General features: G+C 41.7%; 1 protein-coding gene across 1 annotated transcript in view; it reads right to left on the bottom strand.

The window, feature by feature from the left end:
* LOC146864181 (sodium channel protein type 2 subunit alpha-like) overlaps positions 1-22,559 on the bottom strand; it is an 869,020-nt gene that overhangs the window by 566,955 nt on the left and 279,506 nt on the right. Inside the window, exon 10 of the mRNA XM_085638959.1 lies at positions 22,297-22,470. Coding sequence (XP_085495085.1) covers positions 22,297-22,470 — 174 coding nt within the window. The remainder of the gene's footprint in view (positions 1-22,296; positions 22,471-22,559) is intronic.

Raw genomic sequence — 22,559 nt, 5'->3', positions numbered from 1 at the left:
GTTGTAGTAACAATAAGTCGGAAAATATGGAAAGATTTTGTGAGTGTTAATAAAGTTAAAAAGGCTACCTTATATCTTATAGCGAACAATATTTATTACAAAACTGTAAATGTGGGTGAACAGGTAATAAGTTTAGAAGATGAATCTTGTTGATCGATATTCTGAAGCTGCAATCGGTACAGGTGGTTCGTTATACCGTCCTCCTTCTCCTGTAGGAAACAGCTGTGGAAAATAATGACCTACCAATGTTTTCTCCCATACACTTATTGGAGTTCCCTGTGCTTTTTTCTTTTTTTTAAAATTTTTTAAATTTTTTATTTTCTCAATTCAGCAGCGCAATTCATTATTTACAGACCATTATTTGTAACAAATAAATAAACAAAACCCATATATAGACACAGAATAAAAAACAGTATAGTCAGGCCACAGAGAACGTTATTAAATACATCATATCGTATCATTGCTGTATCCAAGTTCTGATCGGTTCCCAAATATCCGCCCCCAGCTTTTTCTTTGTGATCCCTTTCAATTTATATAATGCCCATTCCATGTTATATATAGCAATAAGTTTTGCTCTCCAGCTTGTGAAGACTGGTGGCTCAGAATCCAGCCACTGGGATGTTATGCAAGACCGCAAAACTGACATACAAATAAATTTAAATCCTCTATCCGATATTGTCTGCCTCCCCATATCTGTACTGAATTCTATTCCAAACAAAACCAGAGAGGCTGTGATAGATATTGGTATTCCCAGAGATTGTAACAAGAACCGTTCGATATCCAACAAGAGTGGCTGTAAGGCAGGGCAAGAGTAAAACATATGTAATGAGTCTGCTGCATAGAGTCCACACCGAACAATTAGTCCCCTTACCAGCCTTCCATTTTGCTATTCTACCTGGCGTATAATATAAATTAAACGTGGCCATATATGATTGACTTCTAAGACTGCCAGAAAGCAAGATAGAGCTAGCCGTTCGCATTACTAATTGTAAATCCAAATTAACTATCGACAATTTCTCCTCCCATATTGCCTCCTGTCTTCCTAAGTCGTCAGTTTGTATTAACATAAGCTCTGCATATAATTGCCCTATTTTGCATTTACCTTTTATTAAATCCAAGAAATGGATTTGTAATGGGTAACATTTTCCCCCCACAATTGCGGCCTGTAAAGCACTTCTTAGTTGCAGATACTTAAAAAAATCCGCCTTTCCGACCCCAAATCTGCTTTGTAGGGTTGAAAAAGAAACAATCCCGCCCTGCTCTAGCAAATCACCAACTAACATAATACCCAGGTGCGACCACCTACGCATAACAGAGTCCTGAAACACCACATAGGATAAGACTGACGAATCTAGCGGTGTATACCATGTAATACAAGGAATAGAGAGCAATTTGCAAAATCTCTTCCAAACTACATAGGCCGCCTGAATGATTTTAAACCTAGTCTTTTTGTAGTAGCTTGGCTCTAATACTTTTAAAAGTAACCCTTGTGCTGACTTTCCCAAGCACCACTAATAAATAGATGGGGAGAAAGCAGACTCTGCTTTCTCTCCCTGTGCTTTTTTCATTTCAAATAACTCAATGCTGCTTCCTATTACTTCTTTGGAATGCAAAGGACATATTGTGTAATGTTCATAAACATCTTCAGTCCTTGACTTGTCCACTTTCTGTATTTGACCACTTGAAATTTCAGATTATATTCTGAAGATCCTAGATTTCGACAGTGCATTTTATACATATTTCAGCTTTTTGTTTGAAAGTGATCTGTCTTCTTTGTCATATGCAGCGAACCACATACTTAATAATAAAGTTCATCAATAAGTTCTTTCTGCGAAAGAACTTGTGGAGAAACTTCAATTTGATGGCATGTCAACATGGAACAAATGAGTATTGGTATTGTCATCTTGAAGAACTCAAGTGTATGTTACGGAAAGTAGGTACAAGAACATGGTTTGTCTCACTTATCTGTGCAGAGTATGCATGGGAAGATTTGCTTGACCTTCTAAGAGAAGCGAATTCCAATATAAACATTTTTGAAATAAAGATTTGTGGTGAACTGTGTTCATTGGATCCTGTATATGTGTGCAGATATTGTAATGATAGGTTTCAACCTATAATGTCTTTTATCTGCAATAAAAAGAAAACAGCTCTTGGAGAGGTTACCAATTTCTTTTGGAGAAAGGAGTATCAAGCAAGAGGTGCACCTCATATACATATGCTACTATGGATCAAGTATGAACCTAAATTTGGAAATTATTGTAATGAAACAGTATTGTCTTTCATTGAATAGTGTGTGACATGTGAGATACCAAGAGAAGAAGGAGATAGAAGCTTGAGATAGCAAATTTTACGTTTCCAAAGTCTCAGTTGTTGAAAGTATTGCAGAAGAAACTGCAACTTTAAAGGAAAATTTTACACCAGATGTCGGTTTGGTTTCTCCTGTCCAGTCATTTGTAAGGAAAGAGTAAATTATTTTTTTTCTTCTGTAAGGCACACAATAACTCGGAAATCTCAAAAGAATAACTACAAGTAAAAAAGAAGAGAAGTGTCAAAGTATATCAATGATTACAATCCAGTCATTTTAAAAATGTGGAATGCGAACATGGACATTCCGTATGTTGCAGATAACTCAATTGCTGTTGCATGTTACGTTACATCGTACATAACAAAATCAGAAAAAATAGAGATGAAAGAACTGTGGGAAGAAATTACACAAGAGAAAAGCCATAGTAAAGAATTGTACAGCGTTACTTTGAAAATGCTTTCCCACTGAGAAATTGGATTGTATGGATGTTCAGACTGATTGTGCTCTTCAAGTTTAAATTCAAAGTCATGAAGAATCATTTGGGTAAGTTTAGGTCTTGCCTGAAAATGAAATGGAGTCTTGAAATGATTTGAAGAAATTGAAGAATTAGCAGTAAATGAAGCAGACAGTACAGACAATCTTAAAACTATTATGTAGGACACGTACTAACCAAAAAGGAGTCAACATCTGGAACAGCTATGTCTGTATGAAGTACTTCAACATTACAGCTTGAAATGTTAAAGAGAATGTAAAAGAAGGAAAATATGCAGTAGTTGGATGTCATGGTTATTTAGTAAAACATGCAAAGAGTAATCTGATAAACCACAAGAAAGTTAGTTGTGAAAGTTTAGATAAGGGAGATTTTAACATTTAGCACTTCTGCAACTGTTTAATTCAGGGTGTAGTGAAAGTGAATTATTTGAAGACTTTGACTGATATGAAGATTCTTGTAATACATATAAAAGTAGCATTGCATGTACAATTTTTGCTATATATTTAAAAATGTTGAATGATGAAGTTGAACAGAAAAAGACTATTACAGCTGAAATGAGTAATGAAAGTTCTCAAGATAGTGAAACTAGTGGTCCATGTAGTCACAATCTTCTTGGACGAGCAATACTGGAAAATGAAGCAGCCATTAATATGCATGAAGTTCAAATTGCAATGAGGTACAGCAGGTCCAAACAGTGAAACAGGATCTTGATTCTATGATTGAGGATGTCAGAATAATGTCTGTAATAATTTCTGTGTACCCCCTCTGACCAGGTACAATCAACTCTAGGTCCCAACAGTGGAATGGCGTCTTGATCCCACAATGGACGATGTTACAACTGCATCTAAGAGTGGAGATGAAGGTACTCCCTTCGACCTGGTGCAACTAACTCTAGGTCCCAACAGTGGAACAGTGTCTTGATTCCACCATGGATGATGTCCGATATTACCTGCTGCTTGTTTTTCACAGAACTCACTCTGTTGAGGTGCATCAGACTCTATGCTTCCGTAGCTAACTGCTGTAAAGGAATATTGGGGTTGGTTGAGTGTAGTCACTGGAGTACATCGCGGTACAGCAGGTCCGAATACTGAAACAGGGTCTTGATTCTTATATTGAGGAGGTCAGAAATTAAAGTCTGTGTTTATTTCTGTGTACCGCCTTTGACCAGGTACAGCCAGCTCCAAGTCCTAATAGTGGAACGGTGTCTTGATCCCAGAATGGAAGATGTCCAATATTACTTGTTGCTTGGTTTTCATAGAACTTCCTCTGTTGAGGTGCATCAGACACTGTGCTTCCGTAGTTAACTGTTGCACATGATTATTGTGCTTCATTGACACCAGTCAGTGGAGTAAACCGTGGTACAGCAGGTCCGAACAGTGAAACGGGGTCTTGATTTTGTGATTAAGGATGTGAGAAGTTAAAGTGTGTGATGATTTTTGTGCACCCCCTCTGATCAGGTGCAACGAACTGTAGGTTCCAACAGTGGAACGGTCTTTTGATCCCACAATGGAGGATGTTAGAACTGCATCTCAGAGTGGAGATGAAGGTACTCTGTTCGACCAGGTGCAACCAACTCTAGTTCCCAACAGTGGAATGGTGTCTTGATCCTAGAATGGACGATGTCCGATACAACCTTTTGCTGGGTTTTCACAGAACTGTCTCTGTTGAGGTGCATCACACTTTGTGCTTCTGTAGTTAACTACTGCACATGATTATTGGGCTTGGTTGACTGCTGTTGCTGGAATAGACCGTGGTATAGCAGGTCGGAACAGTGAAACGGGGTCTTGATTCTATGATTGAGGATGTCAGAAGTTAAAGTTTGTGATGATTTCTGTGTACTCCCTCTGATGAGGTGCATCAAACTCTAGGTACCAACAGTGTAACGGTGTCTTGATCCCACAATGGATGATGTTAGAACTGCATCTGAGAGTAGAGATGAAGGTACTCCTTTTGACCAGGTGCAACCAACTCTAGGTCCCAACAGTGGAACGGTGTCTTGATCCCACAATGGACGATGTCCGATATAACGTGCAGGTGAATTTTCAGAGGTCCTTTTGTTGAGGTGCATCAGACTTTGTGCTTCTGAAGTTAACTACTGCACATGATTAATGGCCTTGGTTGACTGTAGTTGGTGGAGTACACCACGGTACAGCAGGTCTGAACAGTAGAACGAGGTCTCGATTCTATGATTGAGGATGTCAGAAGTTACAGTTTGTGATGATTTGTGGTACCCCCTCCGATGAGGTGCATCAAACTCTAGGTCCCAACAGTGGAACGGTATCTTGATCTGACAATGGAGGATGTTAGAAATTCATCTGAGAGTGGAGATGAAGGTACTCCCTTCGACCAGGTGCAAGCAACTGTAGGTCCCAACAGTGGAACGGTGTCTTGATTCCACAATGGAAGATGTCCGATATTACTTGTTGCTTGGTTTTCATAGAACTCCCTCCGTTGAGGTGCATCAGACTCGGTGTTTCCGTAGCTAACTGCTGCACATTATTATTTTACTTGGTTGACACTAGTCGGTGGAGTACACTGTGGTACAGCAGGTCAGAACAGTGAAATGGGGTCTTGATTGTATGATTGAGGATGTCAGACGTTGAAGTTTGATATTATTTCTGTGTACCCCTTCTGATCTGCTGCAAGCAAGTCCATGCTTTCAAATTGAACGGTACATGGCTGTCAGGTGTTAATGAATAGTGAGTCTGGCCTACAATGCAGACAGAAGTGTTCACAATTCAGATTGAGTGCTGATTGTTTAATTATAGAATCCAGTAGTCAAGTAACTACAACGTCTATTGGAATATACATATTATGTTTTTAGTATACTTCTTTGAAGACATTTTTTTAAATGACTTATAGGTTTAGTACAATGACCAAATTTAATTTGCAAGTGCAAAGGAACACTGAATAGTCTACACTGTAAACAGCAGAAATGGTATTTGAATTGTTTTGTTTTATCTATTGCAGATTTTTCTGCAATTTATGTTGTTGTCTTTTGTTAAGAGGAAGTGAGAGAAAGTATTCATGAATGTCTGTGTGAGTACTGTTTACAATTAACACTGCAGATAGCAGTGTTCACAATTCGGATCGAGTTGGTCTTGTAGATGATGCAGTTCCGTAGAAAAAGACATTGCCCCAGTGCGCTCTGTCTACATTATGAATACGTATTATTACAGGCTCCAGACAAGCTTTCGTTGCTTCGCGTATGACAAACTTTGCAGCTGAATTTCACCTTACATAGCTGTGGGCCCTTTCTGACCGCTCTTTCTGGCCTACACTGTAGACAGCAGTGTTTACAATTTAGATGGAGTTGCTATTGCTGATGATGTTCTGTTGATGGCAACAGATATTACTCCAAGTATGGCCTGCCAGTCTACAGCACACATTATTGCTGGTTGTTGACATGCTGAATGATTTTGATGTGGCTTTCTGAGTGCACTAAAACTGATGGACCCTTTATGATAAAATCTTTTTGTGTATTATTTCTGATCTATTAATTGTGTCTCAGTATACCACAAGTTGTGTTTCTTTTACAATAGAATATTTTTCTGTATTACTTCACATCTACTGTCCCTACCTTACTGCAGTACAAACTATTAATTCTTTTATTATTGAATGTCTGTGTGTGATCCAATGATTACTGTTGTAGTAGTTGATAGCAGCAACTATTCCTTGAGGAATGGTTTACACTGACTCCACAATCATCCAACACAGACGTTACTGGATATGTGACCCGGGTAATAAAAAGGTGTCGAGTGCATGTGCTCATACCCACTTCCACTATCTATATGTGTCTGTGTGTTCATTATCTATGCATGATAGTGCCCCTGGGCCGTATGATATTACATTGTGCTGTGGGCAGTGTATGTATTTATGTTACCTTTGGTAGTAGGGAACACTTTGGTTATGTAACATGTAGGTGTATGGCTATCACAGGTGGAAGGCTACTTTACAGACCATGAATATTGATGAAGATGATGGTTGCATGTTGTGTGTAGTGTAAGATATGTGTACATTGCAAAACGTTTTAAAAAAAGCTCTCTAAGCAGAAGAGGTGTGTCTCATCAAATGGAATACAGAGATTGACTAAAATGAGTGGCATTTTCCAACTATTACAATGAGAAATGTTATGAACTAATGAAGTGCTTTTTTATGGTCACATGGCAATCGCACACCAAGTGCGCAAGGGGACCGCACCCTACGTGATTTTGCGGAAATATAATTGCTAAACTATAAGTTTATTACAGTTAGAAATATATAAATGTTTAAAATATGTTAGATTATCACTTTCTCTCATATACACTTTAAAGTTATTTAGATATAGTTTTGAGACAAACAAAATGAGGGAATGGCGTACGCGGTGCAACACCATACGTTTATGATGTAACACAGGGTGTGGCAGCATGCACTCGTCGCATTCGCAATGCGCAGCGGGTACGACCCCATACGTACATGACATAACGCACGGCTTGGAAGTGCGTACCCGTCGCATACTAAAGTAGCAGCTGGTGCGACCTCATAAGTACATGTTGTTACACGGGACGTGGTGTCACAAACCTGTCGGATACGAAATGCGCATCATTTAAATGTGGTGGATAGGATTCGCGTGCTGATCGAGGTTGGTAGAGTACCGGTATGGGGCTGTAGTTTTCTTCCCACCCCAAAAAAGTTTGATATGCATATTTTTAGGGGAAGATATAAAACATTACATATTTTTTTTAAGTTAAAAAAAGGATAATAGTTGCAAAATATAAAAAACAATTAGAAAAAATATAGGTTTTATTAATAGTAAAATATGAAATTAACATTTAAAAAACCTTTGAAATTCACTGAAAAAACCATAGGTTTCAGGGACGTTATAGTTAGTTGGACATTTGACTCATAAAACCAGAGAAATTCGCCAGTCATAGTTAGTTGAGCTAACTAAACTTGCGCGCCCGCAATGCACTGGTGATGACGTCATATATTACATCACTCATGTCATGGTCAGTGATATCACTGATGACATCTCAAATGACATCACTGATGACATCACTGATTACATCATCCACGTGATAGTCTGATGCACATACTGATGCCCTAGTATAAACTATGATACACACACTCTAAAATACAGACTACTATTTTTTAAACCATACACACAAGAATGCCAGATACTGCATAGCACCGACTATTTCCTAGGTCTATACACACATCCAGTGTCTTACACATACAGTTACTCATCAATACAGTACTATAATATGTACTGATACACCTACACATAGTCACACTCTACCACTCATTCATAGAGTTAGTCACACACCTATTTAGTCATGCAAAGAATGAATTACATACTCATTTACTCATGTATGCAGTTATATACACCAACTGAGTTATGTATACACCCATACAACCCTTCCCAGATGCACTTTTGAATCCATACAACCAGTGAATTTCCCACTTAGACATCTGTGCTCAGAGGGACACCCCCCTCCACCGCCCACATAGACACTCAGGCACTCATACAGATACTCAGACAAGAAATCAATAACCCATATAGACACCTATGTAGATACTTACCAACCCATGCAGCCGCTTACACACCAACTGAGAGACTAATACAGACTTTCACACAGTTTAGTCACTAACCCATATATTCAGTAACACATGACCAATCACTCACTTATACAGTCACTCACGCACCTACTAAATAATCCATTCAGGGACTTGTAAATTCACTCTTTCTTCAATACACCTTGGCATAGATATATATGAAAAATATTTAAACTTTACAGAAACACACATTCACTGGATGATGTCATGAGTGATGTCATTTGAGATGTCATGAGTGATGTCACTGACCATGTCATGAGTGATGTAATATGTGACGTCATCAGCAGTGCATTGCGGGCACGCGAGTTATAGTTAGCTGAACTAACTATAACTGGCGAATTTCTCTGGTTTTAAATGAGTCAAATGTCCAACTAACTATAACGTCCCTGAAACCTGTGGTTTTTTCAGGGAATTTCTAAGGTTTTTTAAATGCTAATTCCTAACTATAACGTCTGTAAAACCTATGGTTTTTTCAGTGAATATATATATATATATACATGTGTGTGTGTTTGAGTGTGAGTCACATAGGGTTTCATTAAAACATCCAAAGAGCTCCTCTTAATTAGTTTAGAAGTTGTAAACCACACCACAACATGTTGTTGTGGTATGAGGAGGAACCCTATGAGACAGTAGTGAGGGTTCTTTTCCTCCCTTTACATCTTAGGTCACACTCATAGCCTTTAGTTTAGACCAGGGTATTTAATTGTGGTTGCCTAAAGTATTTGTGCAACACTCCAAACCATAAGGTGAAAACACAACACAAAACCAGTCCAGATAATAAAGCAAAATTTAACTATCAAACAAGACCAAGATGACAAAATTCTAATCCATAGAATCAGAGCTATGAATTTTTGAAGAATACTCTGTAAAATATCTTTCAAGAGCAGAAAGTACCAACCACGTTCATCTGGTCACACTGGACCGGGTCAAAGTCAAAAGTTCAGGCCAACTGCGATGGAGCGCATGTCGGATACAGTCCCATATTAGTCCCACTGAAATTTTACCTTCTAAAGTTTGGTGCCAGAGTCCCGTTCATGTTGGAGAGGGTCGCAGGGAGCAGAGAGAATGTTGTGGGCAGTGGTTGGCGTGGTGAGAAGGGCAGGCTGGGTGTCACAGACAGATTGGCTGGTCTGGCCTCCAGAGGCTTCACAGGCGTACAAAGCTATTTGTGTGAAAATACTGTCTGGACGTGGCTCATGCGGAATTTCGGTGAGAGAGGCGTGGTTCTGGTGTGAACAGGCCTGTTCGTAGTCATGAAAAACTCAAAAGTTTCATTGCAAGAGCCCTTGAGCCACACCAAGGGTTCTGGACCTGGCAAGCACCACCTGGGGAACGGGATCTTGCTGCAGCTATGTTCAAGAGCTGGCTGGGGAGCCTTTTATGTACCTGGTTCTCAGATCAGGAGGCCAGCAGAGAAGACCTATGAGTCACTCCAGGGTCCTTGGTTCAAGATGAAGTTGCAGATCCAGTTCTTAGTCCCCTCAGCAAGAGGGCGGCTGGTCAGCACAGCAGGGCAGCTCTTCCTTTAGAACAGCAGTCCAGAAGAGGGGCAGTTCTTGTAGCAGCACAGATGTTCTTCTTCCTGTTAGAGTATCCACAGGTCCAGATTCTACTGAAGAGTTGGTGTCTGAGGTTGTTCCTTTATAACCTGGTGCCTTGGTTCTGGAAGGTGAAAGAAGCTTCTAGACAGTAGCTTTGATGTGCATGGAATTTCCTGCCTTCCTTGCCCTGGTTCCAAGCTGGCTTAAGTGACAATGCAGAGTTTTTAGGCACTATGCGTGAAGTCAGAGCACAGGCTATTCATGTGTCAGTGGGGCTGTGCTCAGATCCACCTCCATCCTGCCAGAAGATGACCCACTCTGGCACACCTCAATCCCCTTGACTGTCTGGGATGAATTCACAATGAATATGGTCAGGCTATATTCACAAAAGGGCTAAGTTCTAAGGGCAGAAAAATGGCTTTCTAAAAGTCTCGGTGACATGGGGGCGGCAGGCGTGGCCCACTCATGTAGCCGCTAGCGCCCGCGGCTTCCACCTATTCTGCCCACTTACTGTTCCAAACGCTAAGCGATGATGACTGACAGCTGTATGTCGAGAAGCAGGTCAGAGCTCCTTCACCGAGTCGAGAGGCACCTTGTATTTTACTTTATGAACGACAGAAACAACAGAAAGCGGCGGCAGCCCCTTCCACGTATCTCCACGTATCTGAAGATCAAGTGAAGACTGTGTGGACTACGGTCAAGGATGAGGGCAAGGGGAGGGCAATAACAGCAGCTGTTCACGGCGGCCCCCCCTCTACGACGCACCGCAGGCTGGGGGAAGTAAGCCGCCTACAAGTGCTGTCACTACAAAATGAGCATGACCACACCGGCATGGGTCAAGTAAGCCAGGTGGTGGAGGGGGGAGTAAGCTGCAAAACTGGAATCAAGTTGGACAATAACTATAGCAAATAACTATCAGGCAATACAGCAGATCTAGTATGCCACCCCCCTCCCCCCCCTGTCGTTTTCCTGGTGTCCCCTATAATACAGCGCAGTACAATGCAGGAGAAAGGAGTTCTTGGACTGGTGAATTGAACTTTCTTACTGTTGGACCCTGAGACCTCTGTACATTCCAAGCATTATACACTTTCACGTACAGAGAGACCAACCTTATCACAATAAATCATTCTGCACTCTGATGGCCCTGAGACATATGGCGCTGCTGGTTAAGTCCCGTCTGAGCCTCTTTCTTTCTTTCTTTCATTGGAGCGTTACCATAGAGACCCCTTTCTACCTCTCCATCACTACAAGGAAGGAGTAAGAGAATGTGCACAAATAAGTCCAAAGCAGGGGAAAAAAGGAGCTTTCCGAGATGCTCGGCCAGTCTGCTCCCACCCCCGCTCCTAGAGGGGTACAAAGAAGTCAAAGAAACACGCAGCAGAGGATGGAGCTAAAGGCTAAAGCATAAGCCGAAAAGGAAAAGTATACTGAACAGGATGAGTGAGACAACCCCTCAGATGCTGAATGCACGTCAGATTTGGAAAAAGAGGATGGTGACCGCAGCCATTCACCAGATCTATGGCCGGATAGTGGTATCGACCAAGGCACGGGCAGGGAGGTGCAGAGCACGAATGATGAAGTCCCGCTTAGTCCTAAGCAATACCCTCTCTTCCACAAGCACTAAAAGAATCAGATTACAATCAAGACCAAGGACCCCAAAGATTCCGTTCAAACCAATGCTGGGGAGGAAGCTAGATTGATACACTTGAAAGATAAGATCAATCTTTCTCAAAATATCTCTATAGATGCACCTGCCCCTCAAGACATTCAGCGATTAGAAAAGGTCTCATGGGCTACAGCCAGTGGAGATGAAGAAAGTACCGCAAGCCCATCGGCGGAAAAAACTCTGTGGGGGGGGAGAGTGGAGAAGCATCAATTCAAAAAATGCTTTTAAATATATAGAATGAAATCAGGGACTTAAAAAAGTCACCGGCATTAGAGATTTCCCAACTACACGAGAGACTGGCTAAGTTGAAACAGAACATGTCTAGCGCCCCAAAGAGACTAGAAGAAGTCGAGAGCAGCATCGCTGACATAGAGGAAAAACTTTTTTTCACAGAAGAGAGTAAGAGAAAAAAGCAGCACAGTTGCAATCTCCCAAATACTATATTGTCACTAAAGGCAACTGTTGTTCACTGTTGTGGAGGTATTTTTAACTTATCACTGATCTGGTTCCCTGCTTAACCAGTTGTTACTTTATATAAGAACTCCCAGAACATCTTTGGTTGAATCCGCCCAGGTAGTATCATCTTACCTGGGTGTGGACAGACGCCCATGATGAAGCATGTCACTATTAGTGAGTGAGGCGTCTTCTCCAATATCTTGGATATCCCACCTGTTTGAGTGACTAATAGGACATATGAAGGGTCCGAGGCTCATTTGATTGGATATTTGGTCCAATCTCAAAAAACTGTATACCCATTAGGGACAACAGTGAACAACAGTTGCCTTTAGTGACAATATAGAGGAAAAACTGTCTGCTGTTCAGCAAGACGTGCTAGCTCTGAACAGAAGCAAAAATCGGATGGAACTAAAGCTCCAGGACTTAGAAAACTACAACGGGCGTTCAAACCTCCATTTAGTGGGAATTCCGGAAGGATGTTAAGGCACAGAGGTGGCTAAGTGGGCTGAATCATTAATGAGGAAAGTAATGCCGAGGTACTAGGAGACATTACAATCACCAGAGCCCATAGAGTTCCAGCACAGAAACAATCAAATGCTAAATTTCTAAGGACAATATTGCTTAATTTTGCAGACTGTAGAGTTAGGGAAAAAATATTAAGCACTGCTATAGGAAAAAAGATCCTTCTCGACCACAGAAACTTCGCAGTTCAAAATATTCTCGGACGTGTCAGCAGCCTCAGCACAGACTTTGTCAAGATGATTGACTTGTTCAAGTGGAGGGAAACTAAGGCAGCGATAGCCCAGCAATCAAAGCTTAAAGTATTAGCTAAAGTGACATTTTACATCTTTGCAGATGCCCACGATGCTCATTTACTTCTTGCAGAGCTGCCGGCTGGATGAGAGTGAGGCTCAGCTTGGGTCCTGAAGGAGGCTGTCAAATAGTGCTATGGCTCAGCCATTTGCTCATGCAGGAGTGGATAGGGGAAGACTCAAAGGGCACAAAGGAATGCAACAAAATGGCATCCAGCAAAGAGGGGAGGAAAGAGGGAATGGTAGGCAAGTCCGTCTTTTGGAAGAGGGGGGTCGGGAGGAAGGTGGAGGGGGTGAAGCAATCACAATAAAGAGAGTTCATTCATGAGTACTCAATAAAATTCTGTGGGATAGAACATTACAGGACTGTATGCCTAACCTCAAGACGACATTTACAACAGGGGGTAGGATAATAAGGAGGCTCATGTCACTTTTAGAAAATGCATATGTTCTTTAGAAGGCTCTATTTGGATATAGTACCTGCTAAGCAAGTCTGGGGGGGGTGCAGTCTGTGTTTGCATTATTGGTCCATAATAGCACTAATCACTTTAGATAGTTTAGGTAATGTATATACCTTGTATGCACTTTAGATCCATAGCTGCTGTGCAATTCAATTGGATGCTCTCTGTACAGCACAAGTCACTTTATGCACTTCATGTACTGTAGATGTACTTGAGATGAAATGAATGAAATAAGGTGGCTGGGGTCCCTACGGAGATAGAGCGGCAGTGCATTCCAGAGCTTTGCGGCGTTAAGGGAGAAATGTCGGCCACCACTACTGGCCCTCTTAATTCTTGGGGTTTCAACTAAGTGAAGTTCGTCCGAGCAGAGTTTCCTGCTCGCTTTGTAGGAGCAGATCATGGCTGAAATTAATGGTGGCCCCATCCCCTGCAAGGACTTATGGACGATGCAGAGGGCCTTAAAGCTAACTCTTTCTTTCACTGGCTGTCAGTGAAAGGAGCGAAGAGCCGGTTTGACTGAAAGGCGCTTTGACATTCCCAACAGTAGTCTTGCTGCGCAGTTTTGGACGGTTTGCAGTTTATTGATTACTGCGATCGGGGCCCCTAGGTAAAGTGCATTACCGTAGTCTATCCTTGAGAGTATCAGTGATGGGACTAGGATATTCTTAGCTTGGGGGGAGAAGAGGAAGCACCTCTCTGGCCATTCCGAGCAGACCAAAGCATGTCGCAACCGTCTTCCTAGCTTGCGCCTTGAATGTCAGGTTCTGGTCTAACCAGATGCCTAGACTCTCTATTTCGGTCTTGGTGGACGGGGCTGGGCCCATGCATGCTGGCCACATGGTCCTTAGTGTCGCATTTAGGGGATTGCCCATGATCACGATCTCGGTCTTTTCCCCACTGAGTTTCAGGTGGGATGCCCCCATTCACTTAGAGACTTCAGTTAGGCATGCATTCAGGGCCTCAGGATGTTGTGTAGCTTGGTTCACTACTACGACCAATTAAGTGTCGTCTGCGTAGGTCACCAACTATCTTGGCCCGAAAGGGGCCAGGATAGTTTCCAGAGGGGCCATATATACATTAAAAAGGGTCGGGCTCAGCGATGAGCCCTGCGGGACACCACACAACAAAGGCAAGGGTTTGGAGCTCACGCTTCCTTCAAAAATCTGGAAGGAACGTCCTTCCAGAAAGGAGCACAGCCACCTCAGTGCAGTCGCAGCTACTCCTATGTTTCTGAGACAGTGAATCAGGACGTGATGGTTCACCGTATCAAATGCTGCACTCAGATCAAGGAGAATGATGGCTGCTGACCCTCCTGAATCCAGGATCTTTCTGCTTTCTTCTACCACCGCTAGCAGGGCAGTTTACGTGCTTTGTTGTGGGAGAAATCCTGACTGGGAGGGGTAAAGCAAGCTAAGGGATTCCAGAAAGTTTGAGAGAGTGTGGTTATCATATTTTCCAGCAATTTTGGCAATCCCCGGGAAAAGGGAGCTGGAGCGGTAGTTGCCTAGATCCGCAGGATCCAGATGCGGCTTCTTCAGGAGTGTCTTAACCATTGCCCCTTTCCAGTTAGGAGGGATTACTCCTGTGATTAATGAGGCATTGATTACATCAGAGATGGTAGGGGCAATTATGAGTGCTACCTTTTCCAGGACATTCATAGGTGCGGGGTCCCCAGGCGAGTCACTTTTTACTGAGGAAATCAATGTCAGGAGCGTTTCCTGGGGAAGAGGAGGAATAGACGCCAACAGGTGTCTGGTGAGGGAAGGACCTTGACCAGCGTGCGCAGCAATTTGAGAATATTTGTATTAAAGAACTCTGCCTGTTTATCGCATCGTTGGCCTGAGGTATCGGGGGCAACATGTGGAACCGGGCTTTTGAGGAGTTTTTTTATGATGAGGAAGGTCCCTCTGGGGGAGTTGGCGACTTGCGGGATTTTTTCCTCATAGAAACAGGCCTGCGCCTTTTTAATTTCTGCTCTATACTTGCAAACAGCTCTTCTTTATTCGAGCTTCTTGCTGGGTGAGAAGTCTTTCATTCAGCTTCTTTCTTGTATTTTACAACACTGTTTTAAAGTGCGTAATTCCGAGAGTACCAGGGAGATTTATAAGGACCATTCTTTTTTTTGATCAGGGTCTTGGGGAGGAACAGGTTTTGTGAGTCCTCTATCCAGCTGCTGAAGTCATTGTTAGCTGTTACTGGGCTCGGATCTGGCTATGGTCTGGTTGTTTCCAGCTCTTGGGCCCATTTGTCCATGGGGAGATTGGAACAGGGCCGGTTCAGGGTCAGTGAGGGTTGGGCATAGGGAGTGGAGACCTGAGGGCACCATGAGAGGGGGATAAGAAAGTGGTCGGACCAGGGAATGGGGATACGGTCATTTCCTGTAAGGTTCTCCAAATTGGAAAACATGTGGTTGAGACAGTGTCCTTAGACATGAGTGGCTTGCAAGACATTTTGAGCCTACTGAAGAGTTGCAAGGTCACTTGCTAATTTGTGTGCTGAGGCTGCTCCCAAGTAGTCGAAGTTTAAGTTAAAATCTCCAAGGAGAGTAAAATTCGCTGCCGTGCTGGCTAGTATAATGGCTGCTTCTAGCAAAGCTTTGCAGAAGGTGCCTGCCGGCCCTGGGGGCAGGTAGATCAGGATGCCAGTGAGTGAGAGGAGTGGGGTAAATTCTATCGAGAAATGCACATTCTCGCAGTCTGTGAGTGGGTTTCCAAGTAGGCGACAGGTGAGGTCTTTATAGAGGATTGTGATCCCCCCACCCTTGCCTGTTGTTCTGTCCATCCTTTGTATCAGATACCCCTGGGGGAGTGTTTGCACAATGTCAGGCTCTGAGCTGGAGTTGAGCCAGGTTTCTGTTAAGAATAAGACCTCTGGGGTCTGATCTTGTAGCAGCATCGAGATTTCTGTAGTATGTTTGGGCAGGGATCTGCAGTTCAGAAGAAAGATTTTATAGGAGCCCTTTGATAGAGAGGGGGTGTAGGTTCGGAGGAAAAATGTGAATGGGCAGTGTGGGCATTTTATTATTGTAGACTCACCCAACATATTGTGATAACAGTTAGCTCTTAGCGCACTATTAACTGATGGAGCTGTGCACTCGAGTAGCGATAGTGACCTGGTGGAAAAGATGCAGGGGTCCTGGGCCCATTTGGGTGCGGACGGGCGCAGACGGGCTTGCCTTAGGCGCACCTTCAGGCATTTTAAGCAGCTTTCTCTGACGCCGGGAGCAGCAACTAGACCGCTAGATGCGGAAGTGGTACACGGGACCCTCCTACCCCCAGATCATTGAACACAGCTCTTACCGGGTAAAAGAGCACTGCGTGAGATGCAAGTGGCAATCTGTGACAGTTTAAAAACGGTAAGATCATATGTGTAAATAGCAAGTAAAATATATATTTTTTAAAAAGCAAGGAGCAACCTATGATTGCTCTGCCTCTCACGAGGGTTCCGAGTTACTGGTCAGCCTGAGTACGGTCGCGTCATCAGGCGTTTTAAGCAGCTTTCTCCGATACCGGGAGCAGAAACTAGACCGCTGCCCCGTGCGTCTAAAGTGCCGGATGCGGAAGTGGTGCGCGGGACCCTCCTACCCCCAGAGCATTGAACACAGCTCTTACCGGGTAAAGGAGAGCTGCGTGAGGTGCAAGTGGCAATCTGTGACAGTTCAAAAAACAGTAAGTGAGGTGCATCTCTTTGAGATGTACCTCACAACAAGGGATAGGCTAGTAAGAAGGCTCATGTCACTTTTAGAAAATGCATATACACTTTAGAACGCCCTATCTGTACATAGAACCTGCTAAGCGAGTCTGGGGGGTACATATTTATGGTCTAAGTTTGCAATATTGGTCAATGATAGCACTAGTCACTTTAGATATTTTAGGTACTTTATGTACCTTGCATGCACTTTAGATCCCTAGCTGCTATGAAATTCAATTGGAAGTATAAGCCACTCTATGCACTTTATGCACTTCAGATGCACTTTGACAGGTATTTTATATCCTCAGCTGCTAAGGTATCTAACTGGAGGGATTTTAACTATGTCAAGATGCATGATAAGATCAGCGGGGCATGTGTGTAATAATCTCTCTACGGATTAGAGACCTGTTTATCTATTGTGTCTGCATAAATTACTTTAGATTATCCCAGCTGCTGAGGCATCAACATGGAATTTTTTATAGACATACCAGCTAGGCAGGATCGCACTTAGCGCTGTTTGAGAGGTCGGGGTATATATGTTTACAGCATTTGGTGCTTACAACAATGCAGGCCATTCTCAGCTTAAGTACTAGTTGATAATAAGTAGAAAAGACTCCACTGCACTCTCTTTTAATGCCAATGGACTGAATAATAAAAAAAAAGCTGGCTCAGAAGCCACAATCTGGATGCTATACTTCTACCAGAAACCTATTTCCAGAATGCATTGGATGAGAGGAAGATCTTCCAGAAATGGGCCGGCTTCCACTGTTCATCAAGCGCTGGGTGTGCACAGAATGGGGTGGGAATATATGTAGGTAAACACGTGCAATTTCAAGTAAAAGATAAGCAGATGGGCCCAGAGGGCAGATGGGTTCTCGCGCATGGACAACTGAATCAGTTAAATCTTATTTGGCTACAATTTATGCACCAATTCTCGATAACCCTCTACCCCAACTAGAGTTTAAGCAGGCTCTATCCTGTATCCCTGGTCCTATTATAGGTGGGGAGGGGCAATTTTAATTTTCTCCAGGATCCATCAGTTGATTCTTCCATGAGGGCTTGAAAACAAAACAAGCCCCAGGTGAATATTTGCTATGGCCAGCTGTAAAAGTGCTTTAGATATGATGGATCCACGGCGCCTCCAAAATACAGGAAAACAGGATTTCTCATTCTTCTCGGCAAAATACAATACAGATTCCAGGATAGATTTCTTCCTGATCTCCCGTGGTCTTGCAATGAATATGTACGATCACATTCAGAATCCCTTCTCAGACCATGTATTAGTTAAAATGGTAATAGCCGGAGCAGGGCCAGATAAAATGCCTAAGAGATGGTATTTTAATAAAATTAACTTAGAAAACGAGAACTGGTGCACAGAGGTAGCTAACAAAATTAGTTGTTTCTTTGTGAATAAAACAGATACTGCCTTGATAAGCACAGTTTGGGATGGGTTCAAGGCTATGCAACGAGGGATAATCACATCTAAAGAAATCTCTCAGCAAAGGGCCAACAAAGAAAAAAGGCTAGAGATTGAGTTAAGACTTGCACAAGCAAATACAAAGTATAATAATGATAGAAACCTAGCAACGAAACAAGAGCTGCTGCAAGCGAAACTAGAAATGCAGGAATAATATTACCAGCTAGGGGACACAGCAAATATGGCATACCTCCAAAAGACGTACGAGGAGAGCGAATACACAGGCAAAAGAGAAGCAGGTCCAAAATAAAATTGAATCCCTCAGAGAGGAGGAATCAAAAGCACAATTAACTAGGTCCTGGGACATCAGGGAGGCATTATTGAGGCACAATAAGAAGATTTAGCAGACAGATCAACAAACACTGCCAGACCACATTGTAAGCTTCCTCAACAATCTGCCAAACCCATCCTTCAACAGTGGGAATGGAGGAACAATACTTGAAGATTTCACTATTGAAGAAAAAGAAATAGCGAAAGGTTCAAAGCTGAATTGCAAAGCAACTGAGAGGATGGATTGCCAGTAGAATTATACAAAAGGTTTGCCCCAATTCTGAACGTACAACTCCTTAAACTTGCTAATCACTTATTAAAGGGTGGTGTACCTCCGGCTTCCTTCCACACAGTGGTTGTAGTCAGCATTCTGGAGAAGGATAAAAACAGGGAAAATATCAACTCCTATAGACCATTAATTCTTCTTAATGTTGACTATAAGATTTTTACAAAGCTCCTTACAAACAGGCTTAATAGAAGAGGAGGCAACTCTCTACTAAAACAAAATTCTTAATAGAAACATTGGATTATTTTAATAAGAATAGTATAGAGGCCCAGGTGTTTTTTTTAAATGCTGAGAAAGCTTTTGATTTGGATTTCTGGGGCTGTCTTTTTTAATCCTCGCTAGATTTGGCTTCCCAGAAGGATTTATACAAATAGTAAGAAGCTTCTATCAGGGTTCACAGGCACAAATACCATTCAAATCTAGAAATGTGGACATCTGCAGAATAACCAGGGGCACAAGGCAAGGGTGTCCCTTTTCCCTTATTTTATTTGCCCTATTCATAGAACCCCTGGCAATAGTTATTAGACGAAAAATGCCACACACTGCGCCCCTAAAAAGCATGATCAATATAAAACTTTATATGACAACATTGTTCCATTTTTAAATCCCACGGAGCATACTCAGGAGGAAATTTCAGTGATCTTTTCGGAATTTTAGGCGATGGGTGACTATAAAATAAATAGGGCCAAGACAGAAATTCTGTTATGCAATTGCTCCGCTGATACTTTACTGCCAAACCTCAGGTTAGTATATAACTCCCTGACGAAGAGATACCTGGGGATATATGTGTCTGAAAGGTTAGAGGACCTATATATTTTGAACAATGTCCCCCGGGGCAAAAAGTTAAATGCTTAGTATCAAAATGGAATCAACTTCCAATATCAATAATATGCCGGGCGGCACTTATACCGATGACAATCCTACCACTATTCAACTTTTTATTTTCAGCAGCCCCATGTGCACTACAAACATATTTTTTTTAAGAGATGGATAATTTGTTTACATCTTTCCTTTGGGCCAACAAGGTACCAAGACTAGCATTAGCCACTTTAAAGTACCCGACTGAGGAGTGAGGATTGTCCCTCCCAAATATAAGAGAATAATATCACACACATTTTGTACATAACAACCACAGATTTTATACCCAGTCTGCCTTTCCAGAAATGGATAACTTTTTTATGGATAAAAAATTAAATGAGTAAAAAATTACAGGCCTAATGAGGATAGTCAAGAACCCGAAGAAAGTGCGGTATAAAGTTCTCCTTTGGATTTTATGGTATCCCCTGCATAAATGGCCCCACAAGATTGGCTCATCTCTAAACCGGGGAGGACAAGCTGTTGCAAACCAGTGTAATATTGAAATGGGAGGAGAATGGGTACAGGCAAGTGAGAGACTTTCTTAACTCAGATACCTGGAACAAGTGGCACGAGATAGAAATTGGGCTGCGTCACTCCAGGGACATGCTTAAATGGTCATTTATCCAAATCAAGCATTCTTTAGAAAGTATTGACATTAGAGCGTTAATAGCAAGTTTAGAATTAAGCGGAGCACTAGAAACCACGGACAAACGGTCAGTAAGCACTTGGGTGAGAATTTTTAATGATGGCAAATTTAGCACTATTTATGAAAAAGCTCAAGAAAAATGGCAGAAAAAAGAAGGCCTGCCAAACTCTAGAGCAGCGTGGAAAAGAATTCATAAACAACGCAAAAATAATCAGAGGTGCTAATTGTAAGCGAATGCAATTTTATATGAAATGGTTAATATATAGGACCCCATCAATTCTACATAATATACCCTCAGATTGAAGATAGGTGTTTTCGCTGCTCCAGGGAGGGAGGAGGCACCGGACCTCATATTGTTTGGATTGTCCAAAGATCAAGCACCTATGGGAGGAAATTGAGAAATGTCTCAGAACGACTATAGGACAATCCCTAACTATTGATAACTACACTGAAGTTCTGTAATGCTCTCTAAAAACAACGATGAATAAAACACAAGAAGAGTGTGTATTTATATCAGGCCTGGTGGCAAGATCATTAATTTTGCAAAAATGGAGTAGCAATACTGTACCCACTTTCCAAACCTGGAGAGCTAAACTCTACAAAGTTAAATAGCTGGAGAGGCGTTATGCTTTAAGATTAGGGTCTCACACAAAATTCGAGAAACACTGGAATTCCAATGGAAATTAGTGTGAGATCTGGGTAAAAATAATTTTTAATTAGAAACTGTGCAATTTACGACTTTCTGTTGATATTTCTGGTTTTTATGTACTCTTAATTCTTTGTTTTTTTATGCTGATTTGTTCTTAGATTGATTTATGTCTGTGGTAAGATGTCAACCATAATTTATATTGAGCACTTAAGCACTTTACTCTGTATATGTATATTGAATCATGAATTAAACGCTCAATAGAAAATAAATAAAAAAATAAATAAACTTTCTAAAAGTCTCATTTTTAAAAGTGTGAACAAAAACCCTATCCCACCAATAAATAGGACTTTTCACCTGAATTCCAAAGATACCAGACATGGACTGGTTATCTCTTCCTATTTAGAAATGACACTTATAAAATGTAATAAGGCACCTCCAGAAGTCCTATGGGAAAGATAGACTGTGCAGTGGTGAAAAATGGGTTTAAGATTTTTTCACTACCAGGACATGTAAAACATACAAATTTACTGAGTCTAATGCCACCCTTTAACCCTAAAATCACCTAAGTTTTTACCCCTAGCTGCACCTAACCCCTTTGTTTTTAAATACCATATACTTTTTCATTATTCAAAAAAATATATATAATTACCTGTGTTGTCAAAAACGATGAGGTAAAGGAAGCACGGTGAAGTTTAACCCCTTCCATGCTCATGACGGAACGGTTCCGTCATGAGCCACGGTTGAGCTGTGCTCATGACGGAACCGTTCCGTCATGAGCCCGCCCGCGCTCGAACCCTTCAGCACCGCGGCGGAATTCGCCCAGCGCTGAAGGGGTTAAAGGCCATTATATGTACTTACCTGCATTGTTCTTACCACTGTAAAGACTTCAGTGTCAAAGCAATGTGGGGTAAAGACTGTTGCTTCTATTACAACAGTAGATAATTCTAAGTGTATATTTACAGTTCCTAGAACTTCCCATAAATTACTAAAAAACACACTAGATGGTCAGTACAACGTAAAACAATGTTTCTGAAGACAATGTTTAAATTGTCTAAATGAAATAAATGAAGTGAATGTAAACAATAACTTACCATAGTAAGTGCAAATTCTAAAAGCATCCAACTATCTGAAAAATATTGTGCCAGACCTAGGCCCAACATTTTGATTAACATGTCCAGAACAAAACAGGTGGTGTAGAAGAAATCCAGGTATCTCAATGCCAGCTGCATAGTGCCATTGTTCCTTGCAAATTTATCATCCATTGTCTAAATGAAGAAAAAACATAAATTAAGTTGTGTCCCAATAGTTTGCTAAGTAATGCTTTTTCCAAACAAAAGGTATCCTGTAAGGGAGT

This window comes from Triturus cristatus, chromosome 2_1, assembly GCF_964204655.1.
Source record: "Triturus cristatus chromosome 2_1, aTriCri1.1, whole genome shotgun sequence".
Taxonomy (NCBI): Eukaryota; Metazoa; Chordata; class Amphibia; order Caudata; family Salamandridae; genus Triturus; species Triturus cristatus.
The sequence above is the reverse complement of the archived record's forward strand: the minus strand, read 5'-3'. Positions and strand labels throughout refer to the sequence as shown.